We start from the raw sequence: 15,043 nt of genomic DNA, 5'->3' as shown, positions 1-15,043 counted from the left end.
CGCTGCATATATGCCCAGTTCAAAATCTAGGGATGTAAGGCTTCCCGAAAATAATGCACTCGGGTGGCTTCCGCCCAATTGACAATTTTACTTGCAAGTCTCTGGAACTCATCAGCGAATTCCCTGACCGAGGAGGATCCTTGACGGAGTTGTAGGAGGGCAGTTTTTGCCTTCTCCCCCGGGAACGGGTCCTCAAAACGTCGTCTTAACGCTCGCATAAACTCGTTGAGTGAGTGAATGGATCGGGCCCAAGTATCAAATTGTAGGATCATCCACTCTACAGCCCTCCTGGTCAAAAGGGACAAAACGAACCTCACCCAACTATCTTCCATGGGGAAGGTATGCCCCTGTTCTCTCATATAACTGTCCACTTGGTGAAGAAAACAGGGCAGTGCTCGCAGGCGAGGCTGTTGCCACGGCACGATCGGCACCGCAGGCTGGCCTGGCACCCCAGGTTGGAGCAGGACCGCTGGTTGGCCTGGCACCCCCAGCGGAGGTGCCGCGTGCTGGCCTGGCACCCCGGGTTGGAGCGGGACCCCTGGCGGAGGTGCCGCTTGACCCGTCGGAAGCTGTCCTGGGGCCAGCGCGGTGGCTGCTGCCTGGTGCAGGTGTTGGTACTCCCGCCCCAGTACATCCATTTGGTCTTGCATCTGGGCCATCCGCTCCAACAGTTCTCTGTTTTGGTATTTTAAAGCATGAATTTCCTCCTCAGTCCCCCCAGTGCGTCGAGGGTGACCAATGCGGAGGTTGGTATTCCATTCATCTGAATCCTCCTCCTCCGTATCACCCTCTTCCATGTACCCTCGTCCCTCGGGTACAAAGGTGTAGTGGGAGGCTGCTCCGGCAAGCCGTTGCTGGCGGGCCACTGTCCGTGGCGGGTAGGTGTCCGGAGAGAATGAAGGAAATGACGGGAGAGAGGTCCAGTCCACCCCGCTGCCCTTCAGTCGTGCTCCAGCCGCCATGGCTGCCTGTTCCTTGGCCCGAGTCTCAGCTGCCGCCTCCGTCAGTAGTTGCTACGCCGCCTGTTGCTGGGCAGCCTAAACCCTGGCCGCCATCTCCACCAAAGTTTTTTCCGCCGCCCGTTGCTGGGTGGCCTGCGCTTAAGCCGCCTCCAATTTGGTGGCCCGGGCCACCGCAGTGCCGCTACAATCGGCTCGGCCGCTTGTTGCAGCAACAACTTCAGTTCCAGGTAGTTGGTGAGCATCGGTCTGACCCGCTGGGTGAGTTCCGTGGAGGAAGGGCCGTACTCCGGCTCGAGTAATTTGCGGATGTCTTCCTCCGTCACCGGCGGTAGATCCACAAGGCATAGGCGTGTCCGAGCGGCTGCATCCTGGGCTTCCGGGGTGAACTGGTCCCGATCCGGGGGCCCTCCTCTGGCTGCCATGGAGGAAAGGGAAGCGGGAATCTGGAACGCTCCGAAGTCAGCCCCCAGTCGCTGCAGGAGGGCAAGATCCTCTTGCGCCAGCTGCGTCTCCTCCAACAAAGCCTCCAGCCACCAAAGTTCGTCTTGGGCACGGAGGTCAGCTTCCCTCGTTTCCCATGGGGCCACTACTACCAGTCGTTACCACTGGTCCACCACCAACCCGACCAGCCGATTAGATTCAGCGCAAGTCTGACGCGCCTCCTCACAGATAGCACGCAGAAGGTCAGAATCCTCTGGGAGCTCGTCCAAAACTAACCCGAGTTCCAGGCAATCCCTCCAGGGCTCCAGCCAAGGAAAAAGTCCTCGGGGAGCACTTCCTTAGCTCCGACCCGAAATCCCGGCGATCCCTCCAAGGCTCCAGCCAGGGAAAAGTATAGGATAAGACTAGTGTCCTAATGTAAGCTCTAGTCCCGTGATTATCCCATAAACAGACTTCAGCAGTCAGGCAGTCCAAAGAAAGCTGATTTATTAGAAAATCTACAGGTAGCAGAAGCCAGGAGCAAAAGGACACTAGTAAAGATCATAAGTTCAATACATGGCATAAATAGATGGGCAACAGGGAGATAAGTCTGGGTACCATAGCAACCCCCCTCCCTAGGGTTGTCAGAAGCTCTGGAAGTTCCCACTGGAGAAAGTCAAAACAATCTGGGAGCCGGCCTTGGTCAGCACCTGGTGTAACCACAGCATACAATTCTCAGGCCTATGCCTGACACTGAGCACATTTGGTAATTCATCAATTTGAAGATATATAGATGTATACACATAATAAAAAAGAAAGGAGGATCATGTGTGGAGAAGTGAGTCTCTGAGGCTTCCAGCGGTATGAAGGTAAATGAGATCCTATTAAGCCTCTATTAATGGAACAAGATAATTTTCTCCAGGCAGTTGGCAACCCATCTAGGGCATGTGGGTGCCATCCCTGGATGCTACCGTCCTGCTCACTGTGGCTTCCACAGCAGGAGAGGCTTTTCCTGTCCCTGTGTGGAACTGACCTGAGGTGTTTTCATAGCACATTTCTGAGGGGAAGCTGCTCGGCCCCACGGTTCTCTCGTCATTCTGTTTTTTTCTGGTCGTTGATCGGCTCCAAACATCAACTAGTTTCAGCATAGGATGTCTGTCTAGGGCTTTTTTTATCCTGCCCTTCCTCCAAGGAGCTCCGTTTGGGGTATTCAGTTCTCCCATGCCCATCCCCACAGCCCCATGGCTCAGAGTGGCAAGCTGCAGTACTGCAGCCAGAAGCTCTGCTCACGACCTCAGTTCGATCCCGAGGGAAGTTGGTTTCAGGTAGCCAACATAAAATCAGTACCCAGCTTACTGGGGGGAAAGTGTAGACGATGGGGGAAGGCAATGGCAAACCACCCTGTAAACAAAGTCTGCCTACTAAACACTGTAATGTGACGTCACCCCCATGGGTCAGTAATGGTGCGGTGCTTACACGGGACTACCTTTACTTTTTTATGCCCATCTCATCCTAGGTTAGCTACAATGATGGCAGATGGTTCAGTTCTCCTAGGCCCTTGTCTGACACTATGTAACCCTCGCTGTCATATCTGGTGTGGTGCTTTTGTGATGTCATTAATTTTTGGTATTCACTCTGGTGGCTTCTTCATATCTTCCAGATAACCTTTTTGCTTCTCACTTTCAAAGGCTCTGAATGGTCTTCTTTGGAACTTCTCTTTTTCAAGCTCTGCTTACCAACAGGTTGTACAGCTTGTGCTCCCCCCCCCCACCCACCCAATTTTCTTCTTACTGAGCTCTGGATTTATTTCATTCTGATTTTTACCCATTTCTGTGTTAGTTTTCTCACATGTGGCATACTCTTAAGTTAACTTTGGGTTTTTAAAACGTTGGCACTGTACTTCTTCCTGGGAAGGCAATTAGTGTCCATGAGATTTGTATCTTAGTATATTACCTTTCCTTCAAGGACTTTAGGGTAGCTTTTAGGAGATTGACACCTGGTTTCTTCCTAACAACGCTGTGAGGTTGGTTTTATATAGATATCTGATGGAAAGGTATATCTCTGCAATAAAAAGGTGCAGGAGACTGATTTTAAAAAATGAAAGTTAGGTGTTCAGATAACCTGATACACAAATTATTATGATATACAATTAATGATACAAAATGAAAAGCGCCCCCAGTGGGAGGGAACGGCCACCCCAGGGGCAGGGTAAATGGCCGTTATGTGGGCAGGACTGGGAAGATCCAAAATTTCCCACCCACGAGGGAACCCTCCAGGCTTTGCTGAGATCTTTCCCAAAACTTCACCACAAAGCCCATTTGGGGAAGGTTGGGGAGAAGCTGGAGAAAACCTGGTGAGTACACAAATGCACCTCAGTGCTATGGGGAAGAGGGAAAAAATACTTCCCCGACACACGGAACTTGGGGCTGTTTTGGCTTCAGCCTATGTAGCAACTTAGGGAGTCCTGAACCCACACAAATACCAAGACTGCATAGTGGAAGGAAGAAGAGTTGGTTTTTATATGCTGACTTTCTCTTACCACTTAAGGAAGAATCAAACCGGCTTACAATCACCTTCCCTTCCCCTCCCCTCCCCACAACAGACACCCTGTGAAGTAGGTGGGGCAGAGAGAGCTCTAAGAAAGCTGTGACTAGCCCAAGGTCACCCAGCAGGCTTCATGTGTGGGAGTGGGGAAACCAACCTGGTCCACCAGATTAGCCTCCGCCGCTCATGTGGAGGAGGAGTGGTGAATCAAACCCAGTTCTCCAGATTAGAGTCCGCTCCAAACCACCACTCTTAACCACTACACCTTGCTGGCTCTCCATGCTAACTCTGTAAAAGTTAGCATGGAGACTGTGCATCTCTCATGTACACTGTGCATCCCTCATGTACATGGCAACATTGCACACACTTGCATTTCTGTGCACTGCTTGCACTGGCAAATTACTGAAGACGGGAGGACCAGCTCTGTGGCCTGGGTCTTCATAGCCTCTTAGTTCTGCCCAGTGTGCCTTACTGAGCTTCACTTCCTCAAAGCTTGGCATGTTCTCTGAGCATGTGTACTTTTCATTTTTATTTATTTATTTGCAGAGGAACATTGTTCTTTTTCTTCCCTTGTGCTCTTTTCAGCTGTGAGCTGGCTGGGTAGAGATTGTATTCGTTTTGTTTTGGTAAAACATCGAGTACATTTGAGGCAGATTATAAATAATACATAGTATTGTTGTTATAAATATAAAAACACCTTGTGGGTGCCGCGTGAACCATAGCTATGAAATCTAGCAGTCCCAAAGCGTCCTTCCTGGGCATTCTGGAAATAACCAGGTTTACAACTTAATGAGAAAGTAACTAAAAAAGTCGAAGGCTCATATTTTATTTATTATGGTTTTCTGTGCTGATATTCTCCCTGATGGGACCCCTAGCGGCTTACAGAAAATGCCAAAATAAAGGAACAACTACCAAGTTAAACAGTTAAAGGGGGAAATAAAAGAATAAAAATGCGAACTGATCCCTGGGCTTGTTTTGGATGCAGGCCCCGTCCTGTGGGCCAATAGCTCCACCATACAGAAAGCCAGCGTGGTGTAGTGGTTAAGAACAGTGGTTTGGAGCGGCGGACTCTGATCTGGAGAACCGGGTTTGATTCCTCACTCCTCCACATGAGCGGAGGACGCTAATCTGGTGAACCGGGTTGGTTTCCCCACTCCTACACATAAGGCCAGCTGGGTGACCTTGGGCTAGTCACAGTTCTACTAGCTCTCTCAGCCCCACCTATTTCACAGGGTGTCTGTTATGGGGAGGGGAAGGGAAGGTGATTGTAAGCTGGTTTGATTCTCCCTTAAGTGGTAGAGAAAGTCGGCATATAAAAACCAGCTCTCCTCTGCCTCCTCTTGCCAATTGGCTGGTACCTCTGGCCGCACCCAGCCTAAGTACCTACAAGCAGCTGAGACACAAATTCAGCCCTGATGGTATTCAGCTGTTGTGAGTACGCTAGCATGATCTTCCCCATTCCCTCCCCTGCCCAGTGTTTTCTGGCCGTAGACCTGAGGGTGTTGTTGTTCACGCAGTACTCAAAGGATACACTAGTACTACAGGAGACACTTTTCCATAGGCTCATTCCACAGCACGGCTGTGATTTTCGAAGGCCTCCAGTCATATGGGTGAGGCTCCAGTGTGTTGATCTTTCCCATGGAATTGGCACTCTGGGCTATTGATTCTGCCCCCCAACTACCACCATACGCCTTTAAACGTTGTGTTAGCCCCGTGTGATGAACCTGAGCGGGAAAGGTCTTCTGTGGTTCTAGTAGAATGTTTAAAGAGCTCTGCCATATTCAGCAGCCTATGACATTCCCAACCCAGTGAGTCCAATCCCTCTCCCCGTTTGGTTGGTGTTAAGTGAGACTCGCACTCCCAGGAATGGAGTCAGCATCCTGGCTGATCACAGGGGATGGCATTTCAAATTTCTGTCTGTATGTGAATTAACAAAGTGTTATACTGCTATCTGGAAGATCCAGATTCCAATCCCCTCTCTGTTGTGAAACTTGCTGGGTGATCTTGGGCCAGTAATTCTCTTTCAGCCTCACTTACCCCAAAGGGTTGTTTGGGGAAGGATTCCTTGAAGGCGGAATAGTGTACTAGTGAAAACAGTTTCGGCATAGACCATGTCAGTAGCAAGACCCCTAAGAAACCAGCCTTCTCTGTATCTTTGGATAACCAGCTCAGGAGGAAAGAGAGTGGACATGCTCCACATCAGGAACTGGAGGGCATCCAGAGTTCTGAGAAGTGCTTTTGTGATGCAGCCTCAAATCCCAGCCTGTTCCCACTGATAATCCTGAATTCATAAGCAGCTTCAAAACTCACACTGCCTCCTTTCTCCTGGTTAGCAGTTCCATTTGTAAGCTTTAATTAGCCCGACAACAATCGACAATCCGTTGTCCAGTCTCTGCTGAGCAGCTGTCGCAAAACAAGAGAACATCTGCTTTGCACGTATACAGCTCAGAGTTAGTCCCCATTTTGGAGTGGGATGATATGGAATTCCAAGTGGTTCTCTTCCGCATTTTGTTCAAAAGGGCTAGTCCAGGTAACGGAGACCAGAAATAGATTTTAGCCACTTAGAAATTACATCTAACTCTTCACTGCATCTTGCCAGACTGAAGTGAAAATAGAATTTTTTTTTAACCCAACTAAGGGGGATGCAATTAAAGGGAAGAATTATTTGCAACAAAGTCATCTCAACTTCTGCTTCTGGTGCTCCTTAGAGCCCAATTGGTATAATTAATTCCACAGGAACTGTTGCAGATTACAATGTTTATCCCCTTCGGTGGGAGGAGAGCAGGATGCATTTTTAAAAATAAATAAATGTGTTGTTTTTTTAAAAGAACAAAAACAGCATATATAGAGTTCTAACCAAAACTAACCTGGGTAACATTCCTGAATTAAGCTGATTTCCCCCTCTGCTTTGACCTTTTCACACTTCTTATCTGACTAGAACTTCTTAGTTTTCCAACTGTGATCAGCTGCATGCCGACCAAGGTCTTACAAGCAAAGTAGAGAAGTGAGGGGTTAGCAGCCCAGTTTTTTACTGCAAGATGTTCTAAATGGTGGGAGAAGTAAGGAGGCCAGATGGGCCCTCTGGACCGCCCATTTGGCCACCCAAGCTTTTATCTTTTGCCAAGCTGGACGCTACCAACTCCTGCTAGCCCTCACAAAAGGATCTTGCGTAGCAGAGTTGTGAAGATCCCTGCCTGAGAGCCAGGAGTGTTGCTGCCGGTGAGGGCTGACTTTCTGCATGCGGGGTGGTGGTGGTGGTATAGGACTCATATTGAACAAGAGGTCTGAGAACTTATTTTGCTACCGAAAGGCTTTTTGGGCACCTGCCAGGCACAACAGCTACCCAGGCCATAGACTTCCTGCAGAGTAGAGCCTCCTTTCATGCAACCACATTGAGCTTCTACTTGAAGATATCATCATCATCATCATTCCTTTATTGGCATAAAAGCATAATACAGAAGGGTACAAAAGGAATGGAGATATTAAAAAGTGCCCTTTACAGAACAGTTAAAAGACAGTTACATCGAAAGCGCTGTTTGTTGATCCTGCCATCTAATTAACTGTTTGACGGGCTTTTAAAACAAACTAAAAACGGTGCCATCGTCTCCAATATATGGGGCAAACGATTGTTCAATAAATAGGAAACGTTAAAAGAATCTGAGACTTTCTGTCTATTAACCAACAGGGGGCTTAAAAGTTCGTTACAAGATTCTGTGTAGAAACTCCAGTAAAATAAGACATGAGCTACCGTTTCAATACAATTGTTGCCACAAGGGCAAAGCCTATCAGACAGAGGGATTTTCCGAAATCTGCCTTCTAGTAGCGCAGATGGCTAAACATTAAATCTGGCCAGAGAAATGGCTCTACGTTGAGAAGGTTCACACAGGTGATATAAGTATGGGGAGGGCTGATAAAAGTCAAAAGATACCTCTAAATTTGATGGGGAGCATGTTTTATTAGCAGCGCTGTTTAGGTCTTGAAGTCCTATATCTAAGTGTGCATTTTATCCTTTGAAAAGCTTCTGCCTCAGTAAGCATAAGCAAGGAGTCGAAGTTAAAGCCAATAGATTTAATTTTGCTCTCAATATGTTGAAGCCACTTAGAAGCATGTGACTCCATGAACATATAATAAATAAGGGAAGAGGAATCTGCCTTGAGGTGGAGGCGTAACCAGAATTTTACAGTCATGAACCACGCTCTTGTGTCAAGTAGCATTTGGCCAGTTTCCAAGCACAATGCGACATATGGGACACAACATGGCATACCCATTATTTTTCTGAGGAATTTGGCTTGGGTGTGTTCCAGTGGATAACCTAGTGCACTAATCCAGATAGGAATACCATACAGCAATTGCGCGTTGACTTTGGCGTTAAAGACCTTAAGGGCAGCAGGAATATATTGATTTCCTCTATTGAAAAACCCCCGAATGATTGCTAATGAGCTGAGTTCTGCTGATTTAGTTGCAAATTGATAATGGGTTTTCCAAGATGCATTATGATGGAAATAAATGCCTAAATAAAATATTTGACCTGCTCAAGTGAGTTGCCACCAATTATCCATTTAAGTGGTTTCCAGGACTTTGAGAATACCAGGACCTTATATTTTGCATAGTTCCACACCAGACCATTTGTAGTACAATACTCATGGCACAACTTGAAGATAATAATGTATGAAAATTCTATATATGAAGGAGCCCTGAGGATTAGAACGCTTGGGCTGTGGCCTGCCTAAGAGTCAAACTACAGCAGAGCCAGGATAGTGTACAGGTTAGTGTGTCAGGCTAGGATCTGGGAAACCCAGGTTGAAATCTCCACTCTCCCCTGGCATAGGGTTGCCAGCCTCCACGAGAACATTCATGTTCCACTCAGCATGTGAACTCGCCATTTCGCAGTCCATGTTGAACCCTGATGAAGAACCTATCGAAACAGGAAGAATACCGGATCCCTGTCCCAGTGAAGGGTTCACAGGAACCAGTTTTGTCTACCTTTGAGAGTCCAGCAGCTAGTGATACAGCTCTGGGGAGATCGGGAGTCATGACACTGGCTATCCTCAAGGAGCTTTGTGCAACGGCTGCACTTTGCATATTCACAAAGCAGACGTTTAGAGCATTGTGATATTTGAATGTACTGCGGATTATTGTACATAATTTTGTAACACTTATATTGCTTTGCATCCTTAGAGTTATTCTATAGAAGGCTTTTAACCCAAATCCAGCTGCAAATCTCATTTTTGAGCAATCCTGAAGTGTCCCCCACCATCCCAAAAAAAAAAACATTCAGCCATGGCAGCTGGGTTGGGAGATTAGGCTTGATTCTTAAGAGAGGTTCCTGTTATCAGTTCCCTGTTAAGTGTTCCCGTGAACTGCGAAGTCCAAAGGCTGCTGACCTGGCTGTTCAGGCAACTCCTGCCTGCACTTTGACAAACTGGACTGAATATTATCAGCTTCTGAACTTGCACCTTCTTTGTAGAAGGGCGGCGGCAGCAGCAAAAGGGCTCAGATGTGTTTTTTCCCAATTAGCAGCTATGGGGGGGGGGGTCCATCTTTTTTTTTTTTTTTTAAAGAAGAGCAGTATGGTTTTCTTAATATAATTTAAAACATTGCTATTCCCTTCACCAGCTCCTTGAGGCAATCGAATGCACTTTGATTGATGGCTGTTTGACCTGTTTATTAATAAAATCTTGAGGATAGTTTTCTTCCTTCATGCTGCTCATGCTCCACACATCTTCATAGTGATTCAGAAGTCGAAAGAACTGCATTTGTCATAAGCGGAGTGTCGGCTTTGACCTGTGGTTCAGTCTGTCCGATCTTAGAGATGCCTTGCATCAGGAGAAAAGACTTACTAAAATTTCAGATCATGTTAATTTAACACCCTACTGTGAAACAAATTCAGATTTGCTGTATAGAAAGAACTATCTGTGCTCCTAAAGAGGGATTCTCTCAGTTAACTACCCTGTTCCAAGAAGCTTGAGTGAGTTTTGCACATTAAAAAATCAAGAGCTTGTGTATGTTTAAAAGCAAATATCCTGATCAGTTTGGAATTGGTACAATAGTCTGTTTCCTAGAGAGGGGTTGTGGCTCAGTGGTAGAGCATCTGCTTGGCATACTAGAAGGTCCCAGGCTCAATCCCTGGCATCAGGCATTAGGTGACATGAAAGATCTCTGCCTGAGACCCTGGAGAGCTGCTGCCGGTCTGAGTAGACAATACTGACTGGTGGACGAGGGGTCTGATTCAGTATAAGGCAGCTTCATGTGTTCCTATGAGGGAAGTTTTAATCTATCTTCCCCCAGATGTGTGTGTCTCTCTCCCACTCTCACTCACTGACTGATTCTCATCCAGAGGAAGTTAGTCATTATCATCTTCTATTGGGCAGGTCAGTTGCGACTAACTTGTCTTTTATTTCAGTGGTACTTAAGCACGAATAACTTGTTCTAGATTGAGACCTCGGTGTCTCAAGCTCCAGTTAGCACGAGAATCTGGTTTATTTTATAATCTCTGTAATGCATTGTCGAGGTGATCCAAAACCTGGATCTTAAGCTCTATACTTGTTTGATCCTCCAAAACCTGATATCAACACTCCCTCTCCCTAATAATCCAGTGCTCACTCTCTTGCTAGGTTATATGAAGTGAAATATATACATGAGCAACACCATCAGCTTGGTAGCTTCCATTACCCTATTTAGAAGTAAATCCAGTCTGTGTTACTCTGACTCAAAGCTGTGAATGTGTTAAAGGGGCCTTTCTTAGGTAGATTTTTTAGTGAACTGTAGGGGTTCTAGGCTGAGAAATCTGTTCTGGTGATCTGTTTCAAAATGTGGTAGCCATGAAAAAGCCCCAGAGTATGCTGCCTAACCGCACTTGGACTTAAGGGGCATTTGTGGTGGCTCAGAGGTCTGAATCCTACATGTAGCAATCAGTGTGCATAGCGGTTTGGGTAGTAGTGGTATTCCAAGCAGTTCTAAGTAGTTTGCATTTCTTTCTGGCTTGTTACACCCTGCATGTTGAGAGGTTAAATCTGCCTATGATTTTTGTGTTGTCTCTGCAATCTGCATTGCTATGGCTAACTCTGTTAATGAACTGATATTGAGTAATAGACCTGTCTGGCGGTGTCAAGATTATCTTGTTCTAATTTACTGGTAAACTTGGTTTCCGGTAAGCATCTTGACTTAAGAGACAGCGTGGTGTAGTGGTTAAGAGCGGCGGACTCTAATCTGGAGAACCGGGTTCGATTCCCCACTCCTCCACATGAAGCCTGCTGGGTGACCCTGGGCCAGTCACAGTTCTCTGCGAACTCTCTCGGCCCACGCAGAGGCAGGCCATGGCAGACCTCTGCCAAATGCCTCTTGCCTCGAAAACCCTACAGGTGGCCGCCATACGGCAGCTGTGACTTGACAGCAAAAAACACCCACAACCATCTTGACTTATGGTCTTTTTCTTTCTAACCAATATTTTTCTGTCTGTCTGCAGCATTAGCCACTATGTCCTTGTCATGTCCTTCGCCATCTTCTTGATGCTTTTAAGTGGACTGGCCCAGCTGCTGACCACAAGAAGACTGTGGGAAGGAACCAAGCACCATTCATCGTGACCAAATGATGGAGATGTGTCATTTTTTCTCGAAACCTTCAGTCAACCTGAGGGACGAATAAAGTTGACTGTCAGGAATCCCTGGGAAACTTGATGCTACAGATGGCACCTTGACACACACACACTCTTCCTTTAGGATCTGAATCTTATCTCCACACACACATGAAATGTGGTGCATTGTATGTCCTGCTTAATAGCCCAGTTGTGAAGCAGATAGTCGCCAGGACATCTAAGAAGTCACCCTGGAAAGCAGTACACGCTCATTACCAAAGCATGTTGCCGGTAGGCTAAGCCAGCATTATTTTGCCCCCCAGGTCTCTCAATCAGTGTCCCCTTCTGGAATTAGTAACGGACTGGAGTGCGGGAAGGTCAATATTGCTCTGTTGTGATTCATTGTAGGTCTTTGCTTATTCCCAAGGAAAAGACCACAATTGGAGACTTTCATATGTGAGATAAGCCTGAACAAACTTTAATTGTGCTTTTATGTTTTAAAGGATGCATGTATCCTTTTACATTTTTAAGACAATTTGTTTTTTTTTAATAAGAAAATGCGGTGGGTTAATTTTACTTTTTGTTGCTGTTGTTTATTGAGTGTCCCCCCCTCAAATGCACCTGAAACACCCAGATCTCACCGTGAATGCAGCCAAAGATGAGATTTTGTTGCATTGGGATCTCACCCTTCTGAAGAGCTCAGGAGTTACATTTTATCCTTATCCTCTGAGTTACACTAGAAGGATAGGCAGTGGTTTGCCCCAAGGCTATCAAGAAGATGCATAGTGGAGCAAGGACTGAAATTCCTCCCTGCTCTGACTAAAACACTTACCGTATATACCCGTGTATAAGCCGACCCGCGTATAAGCCGAGGTGCCTAATTTCTCCCCAAAAATGGGGAAAAATTAGGCACCCGCGTATAAGCCGAGGGTCGGCTTATAACCCCTCCCCCCCCAGCAGGCTTACCTTATCCAGAGGCAGGAGGTGGCGGCAGGGGGCCCCCAGTGGCCCGAGAGGCCCCGCAGGCCGCTCCTAGGCCGCTCCAGGCCTGGCGAAGGCTGTGGCGCCCCCCCCCCCCCCACGGCCCAGGAGGCCTTCCCAGGCCGGTCCTGGCCAGGGGAAGCCGCGCATGCCTGGCGGGAGCGGCGGCGCGCCCCTGCAGCAGCTGCAGGAGGCCCTCCGAGGCCGGTGCCGGCCAGGAGGAGCCGGGCGCGCCCGGCAGCGATCGCGCCCGGCCCTGCAAAGGCCCTCCCAGGGCGCTCCTGGCCGGGGGAAGCCTCGCTGGCCTGGCAGCGATGGCGGCGGAGGTAAGTTCCCCCCTCCCTCCTCCTCCTCCTCCCCCTCCTCCCCTTCCCTCCTCCCCTACCCTACCGTATTGACCCGCATATAAGCCAAGGCCAACTTTTTCAGCCCTTTTTTGGGGCTGAAAAACTCGGCTTATACGCGAGTATATACGGTATTCACTAAAATGAATGAAAAATTAGTCAAGGTGCTGGCAATCCTTGATAGGATCTCCAGTCTCTTTACCTTTTCATAAAAAGTAGGGAAGGCTAGTGGAGGTGGGGAGGTTGATTGGGGACCACGTTGATGGGGAAAGGGGGTTCAGTTCATGCCCGCTATGCCATTTCCGCATGTGTTATTTGCCCCATGTTCATTGCTGTTAGCAAGTAGATTAGTTTCCTCCTTCCCCACAGCATCATGGTACACCAGCATGCATTCCCGAGGTTCCCACATCTTTTCGCTGATCTTTCTCAGTGCTGGTTTGCTGCAAAGCTTGGGGAAGATTGCAGCAAAGCTGTATGGCCACTGTGTGTGTATGGGGGGGGGGCGAAGTGTGGATTTTCCCACATGGCAGCCATTTTCCCTGTCCTGGCAGTGGCCATTTCCTCCCTCCACCACCCTGGGGCTTTAAAAAAAAAATCTGGTAATTGAATATTTGTTACAAAATTAACAATGAGTTTATCAGGTTCTCTGAATTTCCAGCTTTCATTTAAAATAAGCCTCTAGACCAGAGGTTCCCAAACTGTGCTCCAAGGAGCTCTTGGTGCTCCACAAAACATCTAGTGCTCCATGAAGAGTTTGGAAAGAAAAATACTACTGTCGTTCAGTTTAATATATAGGTGCTAGGTGAAAATTACTGCTCCGTGTCAAATTTCTCTCTTGATGTAAGCACTTGTCCTGTGATAATCCCATAAACAAACATCCATAGACGCGTAGTCCAAAAGAGAGTTGATTTATTGGAAGATCTACAGGTTTACAGCAGCTAAGAGTCAAGTTGGCACTAATGAGAGCTATAAGCACGGTGCAGGGCATATAAAAAAGAGCATAGGCTAAATCAGGGTAGATCTGGATCCCATGGCAACCCCCCCTCCCATTGAGGTAAGATTCCCACAGAGAACAGAGTCAAAACACATAGTGGGCAGGGTTGGAGCTGGCCTTGGCCAGCACCTGGAGAAACCACAACAACCTTGTCAGACCATGTCTGGCATTTCCTGCAAAGGCTATGCCTGACATTCTGCCCCCCCCTTCAGTTCTCGGGTGCTGGTTTGTGAGGGTAGGCAGTATGGAAATCACGGACTAGGCGAGGGGCGGAAACATTGTGCGAGCGCACCCACTCATCTTGAGCGGGACCGAAATGTTTCCAACGGTATTGGAGAGAACCATGACGGATATGTTACTTTCCCCCACACCATTACTGGTGCCTCGGGTGACGGTTCAGGATGCCATTCCGGGGAGGGAACATGCGGTTTCAAGAGACTGACATGAAACACACTCCCAAAATCGCTAAGGCGAATCCATCTCGTGAGTTCTACAGTCACTGGGTTAATGATTCGGGAAATGGGGAATGGACCCACATATTTAGCACTGAGTTTGCTGCAAGGGCAGGTAGACCATAGATTCTTGGTGGAAAGATAAACCAAATCACCCACCCCGTACTCATTCCCTGGTGCACGGTGCTTGTCAGCTTGAGCTTTATATTTACGTTTGGCTCAATCCAGATTTTTCATCAGCCACGGCCAGGTCGTTTGAATTGTGTGCACCCAGTCAGCCACACCTTCACCCCCCTCCTCCCCAGACACATCAATGTGGCCGATGGGATCGAAGTCTTGGCCATACACAGCTTGAAAAGGGCTAAACCCAGTGGACTGGTGCACAGCATTATTGTAAGCATATTCAGCAAAGGGCAACAGTCCTACCCAATCGTCTTTGTGGTAATTAACATAACAGCGTAAGTAGCATTCTAACACAGCATTTACTCGCTCAGTTTGACCGCCTGTTTGGGGATGGAAGGCGCTTAACAGTCCTTTTGCCACCCCAACCAATTTCAGGAACGCTTTCCAGAACTTAGCCACAAAAATATTCCCGCGTTCGCTGACCACCTTGCTCGGAAAACTGCAATCGGAAGATGTGTGACACAAAGAGGCGGGCCAATTTTGGGGCGGAAGGGATACCTGCGCAAGGCACAAGATATAACTGTTTGGAGAACAGGTCTGTAATTACCCAAAGTATAGTTTTTCCTTCACTGAGGGGCAGGTAAGTCATA

General features: G+C 47.7%; 1 protein-coding gene across 1 annotated transcript in view; it reads left to right on the top strand.

Annotated features, from left to right (window-relative positions):
- Positions 1-11,509, top strand: part of PIGN (phosphatidylinositol glycan anchor biosynthesis class N) — a 172,591-nt gene extending 161,082 nt beyond the window's left edge. Inside the window, exon 28 of the mRNA XM_056854987.1 lies at positions 11,392-11,509. Coding sequence (XP_056710965.1) covers positions 11,392-11,509 — 118 coding nt within the window. The remainder of the gene's footprint in view (positions 1-11,391) is intronic.
- Positions 11,510-15,043: the final 3,534 nt, after the last annotated feature.

The sequence above is a fragment of the Euleptes europaea genome, chromosome 8 (genome assembly GCF_029931775.1).
Source record: "Euleptes europaea isolate rEulEur1 chromosome 8, rEulEur1.hap1, whole genome shotgun sequence".
Lineage (NCBI taxonomy): Eukaryota > Metazoa > Chordata > Lepidosauria > Squamata > Sphaerodactylidae > Euleptes > Euleptes europaea.
The sequence above is the reverse complement of the archived record's forward strand: the minus strand, read 5'-3'. Positions and strand labels throughout refer to the sequence as shown.